General features: G+C 34.8%; 2 protein-coding genes across 3 annotated transcripts in view; one reads left to right on the top strand and one right to left on the bottom strand.

The window, feature by feature from the left end:
- Nrx-1 (Neurexin 1) overlaps positions 1-2,438 on the bottom strand; it is an 88,596-nt gene extending 86,158 nt beyond the window's left edge. Inside the window, exon 1 of the mRNA XM_074141483.1 lies at positions 1,596-2,438. Coding sequence (XP_073997584.1) covers positions 1,596-2,219 — 624 coding nt within the window. The 5' untranslated portion in view covers positions 2,220-2,438. The remainder of the gene's footprint in view (positions 1-1,595) is intronic.
- A 4,134-nt stretch (positions 2,439-6,572) lies between these two features.
- On the top strand, positions 6,573-15,071 carry Mtpbeta (mitochondrial trifunctional protein beta subunit). 2 transcript variants are annotated; one of them, XM_074139773.1, is made up of 12 exons: positions 6,573-6,731; positions 7,869-8,046; positions 8,412-8,599; positions 8,898-9,085; positions 9,846-9,902; positions 10,475-10,649; positions 11,533-11,663; positions 12,097-12,224; positions 12,313-12,400; positions 12,932-13,082; positions 13,552-13,640; positions 14,871-15,071. In XM_074139773.1, exons 1-12 carry the CDS (start codon positions 6,665-6,667, stop codon positions 14,916-14,918), a joined length of 1,488 nt encoding a protein of 495 aa, XP_073995874.1. In that variant the 5' UTR covers positions 6,573-6,664; the 3' UTR covers positions 14,919-15,071. The 2 variants fall into 2 exon arrangements, with proteins under 2 accessions (XP_073995874.1, XP_073995875.1); XM_074139774.1 differs by lacking the exon at positions 9,846-9,902.
- The last annotated feature ends 816 nt before the right edge of the window (positions 15,072-15,887 follow it).

Below are 15,887 nucleotides of genomic sequence, written 5' to 3'. Positions count from 1 at the left end.
AGTTTGCGTGGTGGTCAGCCATAAGAAACGAACCTGTAGATGTTCTTAAGAATCAGTCTAACGGCCCTTGCCACAAAATCTGGCAAATCCGTATTTGATAAGAGTATAAATACGTCATTTATTAAATAAAAAATATAATTCAGTACGATTACAGCGTCAAGACATGGAAATAGAAGTTTGCTTAAGTCTGTCCGATAAGAATAGAAGAGATCGATATAAAGATTAAAAGTTTGTTACTTGTTTAACTTCCGTTGTATAAAAAGCGGTAAATTATTAAAAATGAAATAGTGATTTGTACAAATTTCAAATTAAAACACTGTTAAACAAAATCTATAGAACTTAAAAGACTTTGCGATGGCTACAGAAGAATCGTTTGAGATACACACTTTCGGACAGTCAAAAGGCTGGACTTTAGTGAAAGGCTGGACCGTCGGACTTCAGTGAAATGCCAGAGAATTCAGAGTACTGGACAATACCGTGAATTTTATTCGTCCTGTTTTATGGGTTCCTTGCTATACTGCCATCATCAGAGGTCCAAAATTAGTTGTAGAGTTTGAGACACTGACTAACTAATCGTCGCCTCAAAAACTGATGAGGGTCGTAGCTTAAGAGTTGGGATTATGCGAAGCTAAAGCAAAAAACACTTCCCGCTGTTATTCTCGTTAATAAGTTTTTCCCCCAGAAATGCTGCCTCATACAAAACTAGAAGGAACTAGAAATGGCAAAGAATTTCTTCAACTTCTGTAAATTTTCTCAAAAACCAGTCCACTTCTTGCAGAGTATTCATCATTCGTGCGAAAGGCTATAATTTTTACTTAAAGTTTTTTAAAAGAATCATTTATTTTAGATGGTTCTTTTCAAATCGGTCTTGTGCTAGCACAAGTACCCAGAATAGTATACAGTTTAAGCCGGATACTTTGACTCTGTGCTGTCAGAGGACCTGGCGTTTTGTCCAGCTTTTGGTACCAGATTACTGACTCGGTATTTTTTTTTACTCGAGATTTATCTCACAGCCTCTTCCGTCCTTGTCACTCCCAATTTGCCACCCCCTCTTATCCTATATTTGGAAAAGTTTTCCGGACTCCCTCCTCAAGCCAGTTCTGGGGAAGAGATACCTTTCCTACAAAGTGTACTGAGCAGTTTTATTACATTCATAATATTAACAGGAAATTAATTTCTAATTTGAAGAAAATTAGATAAACGGATATGGCACTTTACTGAGTAGATTTTGTGCGATTTTCGTTATTCTATGTTCCGAGAAAGTTTTCAAGAATCGCGCTGAATAACCATTCCGAAATGCCAACCATCTGTGAGCTTCATCACATCTGCTACGGCCAAACTACTTGTTAGTAATTCTAAAGGCTCCGAGTTCAAGTTGGTCCAGTTTGCAGTTGAATAAAAGTGCAGTGTTAAGCAAAGATGGGTGATTTACTACAAAATGCAAACTGATACCCTACTAGTAGAGTGCATATGCACCCCATTGCTACTCACATTGCTAGTTCTAAATTACACCCTGGATCATGCAAAGTTCAAACATGCAAACAGACAACAGAGGGGTTAGGAACAAAAAAAAAAAGAGACACTACAGTTCTTACTTTGTGATCTTTCATTCGAATCTCCTGTCGCCTGGGCAACGGAGACTCATCATCCGCGTAGACCAAGTTTCTGACGGCTCCGCCAAATCTCGGCTCAAAGATCACACTTGGCAAAGCTAATAATGTCAATTTAGTGTTGTACCAAGACGGCATACCACCCACGTACACATCCGAGTTGGAGGCTAGCCGGCCGAAATGGAATTCCTTCCCACGGGACACTGTAGTCTGCGTTTCAGCGTCCACAGTAAGCGAAGTTTTCTCAGAACTACGTTTCACCTGGACTTTATGCCAGTGTCCATCGTTCAGGTCGCGGCCCACAGTCAAGATCATGGCACCACCTCCAAGATTGTATCTAAGTCTTAGTGCACCTTCCACCAGCTTCAGCTCGAAGAAATCATAAGTACCACCGTCGTCAGTATACAAGAGTAGACCATTTGGTTGTTCAGTCTTGAATTCCATTTCCAGCGAACCATTTAAACCGGCGTTCCACTTTCTAAACTGGGCGTACGAGGTTTGCGATCCTTCCAGTGTAAAACAGTTTGTGATTACAAATAATACATTTGAAACTAGGCAAAGAAAAAATGTTTTTCGCTGATACAATACAAACGGAAAGATCGGCTCCATGAAGCTTGTTCGGCACCACACACGTACGGACACGCGCGCGCCCTCACACACGCGCGTAAACTAGGCACCCTGCTCACTTGGATAATTCAAAAAATTTATTTAATACTTTCTGTACAAACTAAGTAAAGCGATGGAGATGAGAGAGGTTGTGACGTCATGGCCGTACAACATATCCACCGCTGGCTCTGTACTTACTGAGCCGCCTCCACACAACAAATCGACCCTCTCTCGCCAACTCGCCAGTACTGCCAACCTAGCAAATATTTAATATCCCTTCTTTTTTTTAATTTTGCACCACCCATTCTCCTAATTAATCTCCTTGAATTTTGATGTCTCTCTCTCCATCTTCCAGCACCACTCTACTCTCTACACACCGAACTAAGAGCAGGTACCAATATTGAGTTTTCTCAGAAACACCGTTCAATTCAAAAAGATCTGCGATGAACACTCACTTGACTTTCTCCCATTGAATCCTCCAGTTTCCATCTCTTTCAATTTCATCAACGTCCCAATTGCAATCGTACCATGGCAAACGTGAAATGCAATTTTCAATTTTAAGTTTTCATCACAAAAATTCGTTTTGAGTCCAAAAAAAAATGGTTTTTACCAATTTTTCTGGTACCAATATTGCCACTCTTCAGTTCTTCACAGTCATCTGTGAACGAGAGAACATCATCAGCTTCCAACGTGCATACTCGCTGAATTTTCCTACCACCACAGATTCGCTGTCAATACATCAATTCTCTATCCAATCTTTCAGAATGTTTCTTAAGAGTTATACTGAAAACAGTTCCAAATACTTTTAGGCGTATATCTATTATTTAAGACATTTTCCTATGCCATTTGTAGGGTTGACTGCTCTGGTAACTTTATGTACAGCTGATTTTTGGGAAATATCGAGGTGCGGTCTTAAATAAAAACAACTTTTTTGTTTTATACCAACGTTTCGGTAATTTTTACTACCTTCTTCAGGGTATTATAAAAAAAAAGTTTATGAAGTTTAATGTAGAGCTACGAGTTTATCATCATAACTGTATGATGATAAACTCGTAGCTCTACATTAAACATCACAAACTTTTTTTATAGTATCCCTGAAGAAGGTAATAAAAATTACCGAAACGTGGGTATAAAGCAAAAAAGTTGTATTTATTTAAGACCGCACCTCGATATTCACCAAAACTCATCCATCAACAACGCTCGAAAAAACCAAAACATCATTTATCTACAGCATTTCATAACGAAGTAAGCCGAAGAGTGTTCACAATGTAGTCCATGGTGAGCCAAACCACTAATTGAAAGCAAACTTGGCACTTTTTATTAGAGTATTAAGCACACTTTACCACCAGTTCAACATCCGCTTGAAGACTTTGACACGAATTTCCAGACTTCCTGTTTGCGCAGTCACGCAATGGTTGTAGTGTTAAGTGGTTAGCCTGAAGTAATGTCCAGGTTCTATCGAAACGTGTCGGGCGAATCTCTCTTCTAGAATACTCGATCAGACTGCGCACTTTCCGGAAGTCACACTTTTTGGTGGACAGTTTTTCCTTCAACTCAGACTTTTGGCTGCTCATAAACAACTTTACAGGCACTTCACCCACCACAATTTACTACTAAAATCTGCAAACTAGAGGTTGAGGTAAGTTGGTCGCTACCTTAAGAATGCCTCTTCAATTTTACTGGTAATGTTTTTTGAGCTCCTAGTTTAAAGGAAACGGTTAAAAGGCCATTATTGAGGAATTCACTGGGCATAATAGAAAATAAAAAAGATTTTTAATACTTTTAAGAGTTTGTTTAATTTATCAAGTGCTTATAAAATCTAGATCCAATCTTCTAAAAGTTTGGCTTTTGTGAGCTTTGAAAGGAAACTTTAATGGCAGGCCTTTGAAGTGGAACGTAAGATTAGGGCCGAAGTTTAAGATAGAATTTTCCGAGTTGGGACAATTTTTGTTGTTTAAAGAAGAACGATAGAGATAGTTTGGCGGGAAGTTCTATTGGCGGGAAGTTATAGTGGCGGGAACCGACCCCATCACAGCCAGAACTTAATCAAACTAGACAAAAGGCGGATATTAATGCTTGTACTCAACTTTCTAAACTTTCAAGATGTAAAACTTGATGGCTAAGTACCCGACAAGCTAATATATGGCAGGCACTGGCAGTGAGGTCTTCCTCTCACACTTCCGCTCACTACTTTCATCTTTAATATTAACTGTCGATGACAAGCTTGTACAGGTATATTCGGATAGCGGTGCTTCTTCTTGTCTGGAACTACAACGGAACATTGGTCAGAAACACTTCAACTTCAAACTGCAAGTGATCATATTTGGCGTTCTTTTTCTTAACTCGTAATTTTCAAAAAAAAAATTTAACTTACAGTTACTAGATAGAGATAGTTTGACCGTTAAAAATATCGCAGAAATGAGACATTACCAATAACCTCACCATCCGAAAATACTCCAGGAATCAATATCCACGAGAAACTTCTCAAATAAAACTTGCAAAAAAATCGCCATTGTTACTCTACTTTTAGGTAATTTTCTCTTGCAGCCCAATAAAGGTTGGAAGTCTTTTAAAAAGTGTTACGTCTTCAATTAACTAATGCTCACCAGTCAATTCATCATCACTTCAAAGGAAGCAAATGGAGCATTCAGCGCCAATGCTTCTGCAGAAAATCAGGTCCAATTGGCGTATGAATCCGAACCCGAGCGGGTGTGCCCAGTACGGATTCTTTTTTTTCCCAAGAAAATCTTTAAAAAGTGGAAAAGCCGTTCTTAATGGTGTCTTCCCGGTGACTGCCAAGACCAACGGGATGGAGAAATGAAAAATTGGGGTTTGTATTTGTAAAACTAAAACACCTACAGGGCTAGTGAGAGTGAAAGAATCTTTTTCTGAAAGAACATAGAATATAGTGAAGTTCTGTGGGCAGCTTTGACGTCAGGCTTCTTTGAACAGCGTCATATGTTGTGAGAAGGTAGAATACCTCAACTCTTGAGTCAATTATCTTTTCCATTCAAAATCAAAGCTTTAAGACAGGTTTAATCACATAATTGGGGCAGGAAGTCCTCACACCAGAATACATAAACTTGAAAGACTTAATTTTTTCTATGAAAGTTCGTCTTAAAGGTTTTCCTCGGAGTGGGGGAAGATAAGCTTCCTCGAAGTGCCTCTTTAAGTACTCACTATAAGTACGGTTTTAAAAATCAGATTACGATAGAATGAAATATAATAAAAAAAAATTTGGAGTGTGAGTAGGAGTCAGAAAAAGTCTTGTGAGTCTTCAGTCGCCGTTCCTACAAATTACAGCTCGCGTACTTAGTAATGAAGCATTTAAAATGCACATCTTTGCGGGTCTATGGCTAGCTATACTTAGTTTTATGAACGCCCCGTAGAAACTACATAATTAGCTGCTACAGTCTGTGTTTGTTATGTTTGCAGACATGTTAGGCTCTCATAGATTATTTAATAGACGAAGGTGTAGTTTATTAGCCATTCACAGTATTCGGGATCAATGAAGTAACAGAATAAGAGATTAGAACAGGAAATGGCGGAATATATTCTGTGTAGTATCTCCTTCGATTTGTATAATTTTTAACCAGTATGAACACGGGTTTCACCTTCCTACTATTTTCAGTGAACTAAATCTTAGGTTTTCTTCAAACTTCAAATTTGAAAATATATTCTGGAAGGAAGTTCATCTCCTCGCCACCCCCGAACTTGAAAACTACGAATTTTCCTAAGAGTGTGTTAAATAAAAGTTGTAGAGGTCTACGTTTGCTGATCTAAATGTGTACATTAAACACAAGTAAATCTCAAACAAGTGCGAAATCCAATTAAAGTGGTACTTCCAGTTAGGGAGTTCTATACAAACTCTTAATTTTTAGAAACACATTCAACTCCTCATAAAATTCTATAATGTGTATTATCAAGAGGAATATTGATATTAGTGGAAGGAGGCCCTTCGAAAGTGGTGATCTTTCTTAAGCAATATCATTATTACACTGAATTTGTTTAATATTAAAATCAACTACAAATTTGCTTTTACTGAGTCACTGCTAAGTGTATTATGTATTTTTGCTGAACTATAAGTTTCGAAAACTGGACACTTCCCCTACGAGTTGAAAGGAAAATTGAAAATAAAATTTGAATTTGAATTTGGCGGTTTTAGTGGTCCATTATAGCTAATAACTCTAAATAAATATTTCAATTTTATTTGCAATCAGAAAAATAATCAAATATTGCAATAATTATTGAATACTTTATTCGTATTAATAAAAATTTATTTATGAAGCCATGAAGATTAATCAGCGTATTTTTTTATTTTATTTCAATTTCGTCATGAACAATCTATTTCAAATAAGAGGGATTATAGAAGATACGATTATAATAGTCCTTGATTTAGTTTGAGGGAGGTAACTTGCCGCAGGTTTTCTTGCTAGTTGCAACGAATTATGGCAGCTCTGGTTGGAAGTTCTGCCACCAAATTTGGCAAACCATTAATTTTCAACTCTTCAAATTGTAAGTAATAATTAAATAGATTGACCTTCTTTTAATAGCCTTATATAACTTAATTCAGTGTGTGTTTAATATAAATATTGCTTGGTTACAATTTTACTGTGTTAAGGTTAGAAATAGAGGATTCGTTTTAAGTAATATATTATGTTCCTTTTTAAACTCATAACTCATATTATTATTTATAAATGTTTTGTAATGTAATTATTCGTGACAATTACCTAACCCAGTACTTCTATCTTTTTTTTTTTTTAACCTTCACAGGCCCTTCAAAGGCACACTTGACCTATAAACTTTTCATTTCTGGTTTGTGGCCAAAATTTTAATTCATCACTTGATGTAATTTTGTTTTATATTTTTTAGTCGTTAATTTTCTTTAAAGCTTTTTCTTCTAATTATTTTTAATTAATATTTTATCTAAAGTCACAATGATAAGTTGTCTTATTGAAAGAAAGGTTCTTAATTCTTAATAATTATTATTCCGTTCATAAATTCTTGTAGATATGTCAAGATCTATTACTTACCTTAAGTTAAAGTAAAAATGAAATAGTATTCATTTTCTGTAATAAGTTTGTTTAATGAAATAGATACAATTCAAAATACTGAGTTTTTTTCCTTTCTGGATAGAAATATATCTTAAAATTCAATTTTCTTGTTGTTGAGATCATTGAGATGTATAAAGCTGAAAAATCCTATATTAAAGAGTTATAATATAAGAAAGTTAGAATGTATACCCTGGACGTGATCTTATTATACTTATGCATTAGAAATAAATCTACTAATTAGTGATGTTCACAATTCATATACTATCAGAAAACTAAAATAGATAGAATTGCGCTGATATCATTCCTATATTAAAGGAGCAAGTAGTGGATTAAGAGGGGATTTAATTAATTTTGAAAATAGTTTAAGAGTTAATCAGCTGCAAGAAAGAGTTAGGTATCTGATTTGTTATGTTTTCGCCTCATTTTCGTATTACCTACGGAACATTTGAGGAGTCCCAAGCTCAGTAATGACTGTTAAGACTGCCGTGAGGATTCTATCATAGTCCAGAAATGATCTGTTAGAAAAGCGAAATTTATATCTTTAGTACAGAAATTTTCTAATTAGTATTAATTACACATTTTTATACTTTATTTATAGTGCTGTCAACAGTGAGATGTCTAACAACTGGAAGTGTATTGAATGCACCAAGGAAGACGGTAAAGGACAGAACTGGCAAGAATATAGTGTTCGTCGATGGAGTTCGCACGCCATTTCTTATGTCCGGCACAGATTATGCGAAACTGATGCCACATGAACTTGCAAGACATGCTTTAAGGTAAGATTCATTTGCATTATATTAATATCCAAACATTTCGGCTAAGGTACCTTTTTACTACAATGTTACGATGAGTGTGTATGTTTTGTAACTATTATTAGTGTAGATACCAAATATACCTTTTATGCTCTTTTTAAGTTAGAAGGAATTTTGGGTGTTTCAGGGTTAAATTTGCCCAAGGCATTGGTTAAAAACCTACGATTTCTAATCCAGCAAAGGAAAGATCAAGCCTAGAAGGATTGTCAGTTTTATGTACACAAAGATTAAGAAAAGAACAGAGTAGCACGACTAGCGCATTCCTGAATTCGCATAGAAATAATTAAATTCTTATTACAATAACTGTAATTAAATATTTTTGTGCGTAGATCATTGATGGCGAAGACTGGAGTGCCAAAAGAGCTGGTGGAATATATCATCTACGGTACAGTTATCCAAGAGGTGAAGACCAGCAACATTGCTAGGGAAGCCGCACTGGCCGCTGGTTTCAGCGATAAGACACCCGCCCACACCGTGACCATGGCGTGCATCAGCAGTAACCAAGGAATTACCACAGGTTATATATTTTACTAGAAAAATGATTTTACGTCACTTCTGGGAGAAGGGGTGGATAAGTATCCGTGTAAGGTGTCGTTTTGTCTTCAAATACTATATAATGGGAGAAATAATTAAATATGTTAAAAAAATTTTGATTTCGAACTCACTTCAGGCGAAAAATTAATTTCTAAAATAGCTGAGAGAGAAGAGAGGACGATTGTGATTGGGCGTTTTCAAATGTTGTTCATTTATTTTTAACACCCATTACTCATCATCATCATCATCTCATATTATTAAAGAAGTTTCTGTTTTTACAGGAATAGGTTTAATAGCCGCTGGAGCCTACGACATAATAGTAGCCGGTGGTGTGGAGACTATGTCCGATGTACCAATAAGACATTCTAGGAAGATGAGATCGTTGATGTTACGAGCAAACAAGGCTAAGACGCCTCTGCAAAAATTACAACTTTTAGCTTCCATTCGACCAGACTTCTTTGTGCCAGAGGTTGTTTTTTTTTTGTAATTTTGATTTGAAGTGGATTGAGGTTAATTCCTTTTCGATGTCTTTCTAGATTTGAGGTTATAATGTTTACGTTTTAGTAGTAGATGGCCAGGCACCTTGCCTATACGTTGCAAAAATTTCCATTATTGTGGTCTGTTCAGAAAATAATAACAACATTCGAACATTACATCGTTGTTTGTATAGAGTGTGTTATACAATTTTTTGAAAAGTTTACCGTCTGAACTGAAACCGGCCCAAAAATAAACCAAAACCGGAAAGCCTCCACAAGAACGAGGGCCCCCACTGAACTCTTTCCCTGTTTACCTTGAAACCCGTAATAATGAACCTTAGGACCACTAATAGAAGGAGAACCCTCCTTGGCGACCAGTATATTTCTAGTACGTACTTTCCGGAAACCCTTCGTCTGAAACTTCATTAACCATTTATTTTTTTGCATTTAAACATTCTGTATTTGAATTCAGTGCTTTGACATTAGCATGTTTAAGTAATTAGCTATTACTTTAAATATTTATTTACTCTGAGTAGAGGAGTAGATGGATATATTTTTTTAATCAACATTATGTAGTAAATAGATGTTCTAAAAAAGATTATTCGAGCAATGTAAACATTATAACCTGAAATGCAGGAAGAAGGTTATGGCAGCTAACAGCCATAATGATGCTGTTTACTTTCTTCTTCCTTTTTTTGTTTAACAAGTTAATCCTGTAATTCCAATTGAAAATAATTCCCATTCCTTTCCTAGGTTCCTTATTCAGATCTTCCTGCATTGGAAGAAGAAGAAACTGAGATTGTTTTCATGGTATCACATTTTTAATATTCATTTTTTTTTTTGTTATAATTATGTTTTTAAAAGAAAATAAGTACCCAGTTACAAAACATTTACGTGACTAGTGCATAAACGAAGGTTTTAGTGAATGTTCAGTATTTACTAAGCAGGTAATTGATATAAAGCAATTTTTCAAAGTGTTATGGTATTTACAATAATAAATTTAGAAAAATGATAATTGATCCAGTTAACTATTAAATAATGATAGGTGAAGGCTCCTAAAATACATTGAAAAGGTCATTAAGCGTGATCAAAGGGCTGATACAAAGTAACCTTTCAAGATTGTGGTTACTACAAAGTACATTATTATCAACATGATGTGCTCTCATTGAGCTGTAACTAGGGCATTTTCAAAATTGGTATGAACCAACTAATTTGTATTTCCTAGATGGAAAATGTTTGATAAAGTTCTTTTCACTAGATAACCTGATAGCCTGTTCATTCTTAATCAAATCTACGCCATATTCCAAGGAAATAAGTTTCCATCAAGGAAAAATTTGTTTTGACTGTTTTGATATTATGAATTAATACTGTCGCTTTAATAGTTACCAGCTGTGGCAGAATTCACATCCGGAGAGACGATGGGCCATTCTGCAGATCGACTGGCGGCCGCCTTCAAAGTATCTCGTGTTGAACAAGATCAGTACGCCCTGAGATCGCACACTCTGGCCAATGATGCTCACAACAAGGGCTACCTTACTGATATTGCACCCTTCAAAGGTAAATAGTCCTTTGTCTTTATTATTTTTAAGTGCAGTGAATCGGTGGATCAGAATTTACTTTATAAATTATTAATTTCTGTTAATCAGAATTTATATCATTTAAACGTTAATTAATAGCATTTTCTATTGAGACGTAAATTCTCGCCAATTGGGGTTTTTTATTTTTAGCAGTTACTGTCAAATGAAGTTTAGTTTGTTATAAATTATTTTTATTTATTATTTTAACAATTTGCAAATAAAATGTAAATTGGAAGTAACAATCTATAATTTGAATTTCAAAGTACAATAAATATAAACCACGATTTTAAAATACTTCATTTTATATGGTTGTAAAATATGTATTATTACGACAAAATATGAGCACGTTTTTCTTCTGTTTAACTATATTATCTTGCGATTCCTTTTAATGTTCCATGTCATTTTTTAAGTAGATGTTGTCACTCTGCAATATTACCATTGATTATACATTTTGATTGGTATTTACTACGTAAAATCCTTTCTTTATCAACTAATTGACTTTCTTTCTTCTAATTTGGATTGTAATGAACAACGTATAGATCTTATATTCCTTGAATTTCATTTGTATAATCCGCATCTACTTTTAAACGACGTAATTAAAAATAAAAAACATCCTCTTGCGCGGCGTACAATGCTGCAACTTGAGAGCTAAAAGTAAACTTCAAAATTGGTCTAAATACTCATAGTAAAATTATCTAAGTGGTTGGAAATTGATTATTGAAAGAAAGGTTAAACGAAATTATTGGTTAAGACATTTTTTAAAAAGATAAACCAGCACACTAGTTACATCACTTCGAGTAATTAATGGTCATTAAGCTCTTTCATCTTATCTTGCAATAAAAAAAATTTGTTATGTTCAACAGTGCCTGGTTCAGATAAAGTCGTAGAAAAGGACAATGGAGTCAGAATATCCTCACCAGAGAAAATTGCTCAACTGAAACCTGCTTTTGTCAAGCCGCATGGCACGGTGACCGCTGCGAATGCATCATTCTTGGTAGGTTGTTTGATATATTACTGAAGATCATCTTGTACGAGGTGAGATCCAAAATTTCCCGAAATGGGTATTGCTGAAGGGGAAATAAAGACCTACCTGAACACAATGAGTGTTCTTTACAAGAAATAAGTAGATTCAAATAAGACGAGCCATTGGAACAAAAATAAAATTTCTTCATTTCAATTCTATTTAAAGTTTGTAGGATTTTTGACGGCTGTGCTACAGTCTTGTTACCTTTTAGGACTCAAAAGTGATCTTGTCAAAACTTTTACAACTTCCTCATTTTGTTTCTCCTGAAGTTTCTTGTCCAAGTCTTCCTTCCGTTAGTGTAACTATTTTGAATATCTGAACTCCTCTTTAGGTTAGTTTATTGCATTGAATTTCCACGATTTCTGTTCATTATAAGGACATGCGAAAATAATCGTTGTTTCAGACTGACGGAGCGTCCGCCTGTCTAGTTATGACCGAAGAGAAAGCCAAAGAATTAGGACTGAAACCGAAAGCATATCTAAGAGATTTTGTCTACGTATCTCAAGATCCTGTTGATCAGTTATTATTAGGGTAAGTATGTCTTTTATTACACTAGTCACCGATCAACTTACTTAGCATTTTGTTGGTAATTTCTTACCAAACTTCCGATACATTTCAGGCCGGCTTACGCTACACCTAAAGTATTGGAACGAGCTGGACTCACCTTGAACGACATTGATGTTTGGGAATTTCATGAAGCTTTTGCAGTAAGTATGCTTTATGTATGCAGTAAGTTTTTTTTTTACTTCAGATAAGATAGATTTTTTTTACGATGAAATAGCAGAGTGCTTTGTAAATAATGGAGATGAGTTTCCAAGGTAGTTTAGAAACGCCGATAGTCTACAACAGTGTACAAACATAAAATTGGCACAAAAATGGGTTAAACATAATCACTTATTCCTTATGGAAACCAAAAGGTAACTTTGAAGCCCCCCAAAAAAAGAAAATTGGTTGTTCTGACAGAAGAAGAAAGACGATTGAAATTATAGAGCAGGATCTCATACTTCAAAGCCTTGGAAGAAGCTCTGCAGTAAAATATTTAAGGATAGTTTTTAAGTCTCTTCATGAAATAGCCTTTTCTACATTTTAAAGCACAAACTATTTCATACATAAGAGATTTTTAAACAATTGCTGTATTGTATTGGCTATTTGCTATATTTAAAAAATAGCACTTTATAAAACTAATCTTTTATCACTGTAAGCAATAAAAATAAATAAAATACAAATTTGTTTGCTAGGGACAAATATTGGCCAATATGAAAGCAATGGACTCAGATTGGTTTGCGCAGACTTACATGGGAAGAAGTGGGAAAGTAGGAGCCCCGCCTTTAGATAAATTCAACAACTGGGGAGGATCTCTCAGCATTGGACATCCTTTCGCTGCCACAGGTAAAGTCTTAAATTAAAGAAAACTGCTATATTCAAGGAAAACAATACAAAATGGTATGTAAAAACTCGCTGTGTTGTTACTCCAGAACTTATCCAGAAGTGCCCACTGAACAAATATATGCAGATTTTCTGGAAGATTTTTAAACCTATTTTCTCTTATTCGGTGTATAACGAAGTATCTGTGCTTTTTTCAAGAGCTATTGTACTCCCGTTACTGATGGTGTTGACACACGAAGCCCTGCAACACCCTTTCAATTCCAAGATCTCGTTAAAAGTTTCCGATCTGAAAGGATTCTAGACAGAATACATCTAAGTTTAAAGAAAATCGTTAGAACCATTTTCCAGAAAATCCCCCAAAAAACTGATGAATTGGATCACTCAAATGAAATTTGCGTTTATTTTTCCCAACGATAATGAAAAGTGAAAAAAAGAAGATAATTAAATTGAATATTATTTTTTTTGTCTACAGGTGTAAGACTAGCAGTGCATACAGCAAATCGACTGATAAGGGAAGATGGCCAATTTGGCTTGATTGCCGCTTGCGCAGCAGGAGGCCAGGTAGGATTTGAATGCCAGTTTTAAATATAGAATTATTAGCATTATTATTAGTTGAAAGAAAATCACAACACTAAGTGAACCAAAAGATATGCTTTTTATCTGCCGTAAGAAGGACTTGGCTAATACGAAATTGCGAAAAACTGCTTGGTTGAGCAGCAGCGCAGGTACTTTTACAGAAAATGGAACAGTTTCCTACAAGATCAGGATATCGTATTTGAAACAAATCCAGATTATAACTCAAAGGGAAGATTTTGACTCGGAAGAGTTTCAGATCCTGATTCACAGCTCCAGAGTGGACCTGATTTTTTTTCCGGGGCTTTGCTATCCCTCTGAGTGTCTAGTAGATAAAGCTTTCCATCTTTAATAGATCCAGAGATTTACTCATTACACAATGAAACTCCTCGGGATTCAGGTTGCCAAGAATTGTAAACCACAGTCTAGCGATAAAAAAACACAGTCAGGTAGAATGTGAGAGGATGTTTCCTCCTGTTTCTGATGAACCGCTTTCACAGGGGTACTATTCCCAGAAAAGAATAGGGACTTATCGTGACGTCTCCCTGTAGTCCTAGAAGTAGGAAAAATCTGGGCTTTATAGATGTCCCACTGCATGATCTCATACCACTTTTACTTACACATTATCTCCTCCAGACTTCAAATGCCAGAGGCTTTAATATCACGAAGTAGCGATTGTACGCAGTTTAATATTTTAAAAGGACGTGATCCTTTCCTTGCCCACAAGGGTCATGTCCAGCGGAAGCAAAAGTATTAGATTTGTATATATGGCCTTCCCAATGTTACCCAAATTTAGTTACCTAGCATCCCAGGCTAGAAATAACTTTGTAGTACCTAGTTCCTACTAGGAAAGTTTCGGAAATGGGACGGAGAACTCAAGACGTTCATAAGTAGAGCCGCTTCCTCCTCATGATTTTCATGTAAGTATTGTAAATATATGTTTAAAGCAAATCGTATGAACTTTTTTAAAGAAAAATCATGGATATCTGAACAGGAAAACTTTTTCAAGTAAATTTTCGCTTCCTACACGTTTTTCTCTTCAATCTCAGAACATTTCTCGCTTGATACATATGTAAACGATAGGGTCATACATTACACCAAAATGTAACAAGCTTTCATTGTTTTTAGATATTTCATTCTGCTAACGTTCATAAATTTAGAAAAATAATTTGAATATTCCATATTTTCTTATTTAATGCGATCTAATTTTGTCCACAGGCCGTGGGAATGATACTTGAGAGACATCCAGACGGTGTGCCCACATAGTTTGTAAATTATTTGGAATAGTTACTTTTGAATTATTATTTATGTACCTTTATAAATATATTTGTACTCTTTATATAGAATTATAAAGTTGATGAAAATATAATCCAAATGGAAGATATATATTTTTATGTAATAAAAAAATTTAATTTAAAACGACTATTTTCTTTCACCTATGTTTATTTGTATATTTTTTTATTTGAAAGTTAAGAATGCTTGGTTGGGTTAGGGTGAATTCTTGCAAGGTAGAGTTCACTTGGAGATTTCATCAGAGGGAGGCAACCTCCCAGTTATTGGGAAAAAATGATCTTTTTGAATGAAATCTTTCAGGAATCGTATCCATTTTTGTTTTCTAAAAACAGTTTTCATTTATATTAAATTAAAAAAAAAAATAACAATTATTAACCTTCACCTTTGAGGAACCATTACTCAAAACATACTTCAAATTCTAGTAGCTCACTATTTAATCTATCGTTGTTCAATATAACTATAGAATTAGAATTATTTATTTTTTTTAAGTCATTTCCGGTAAAATCTGGTTCACACACCCACGTACACAAGTTTTCTTAATCCTTGACTAATAAGAGTAAAAACTAACATTTCAAAAAATAAAATATAGCATATATACGTTCTAGTGATATATTATTGTTATTACTATTCTTATTATTTAAGATAAATGTGAGTTCAAAAATCAATAATTGAGTTACAAATAATCAATAATTTCTTCTTGCTCTCCAATACTGAGTTAAATAAAACATTTGTTCTACTGCTATAGAACACGCGAGCAATCTTTTCAAAAAGTTCATGCAACACAATAAATACGCGATAGTAAATATCGAAGAAATTGATCGATCCTGCTGAAAATACAAGTCTGATGATAACTTTTGTTCAACAAACCTTAAAGTTTGGAGAAAAGATAATTCAAATTGACCACAAAAATTAAACCTTTTATTAAAGATGAGGAACCCAATG

This window comes from Rhodnius prolixus, unplaced genomic scaffold (genome assembly GCF_049639745.1).
Source record: "Rhodnius prolixus isolate KJV_2025 unplaced genomic scaffold, Rpr scaffold_6, whole genome shotgun sequence".
NCBI classification, from domain to species: Eukaryota; Metazoa; Arthropoda; class Insecta; order Hemiptera; family Reduviidae; genus Rhodnius; species Rhodnius prolixus.
This window is presented reverse-complemented; position numbering and strand designations above follow the sequence as displayed.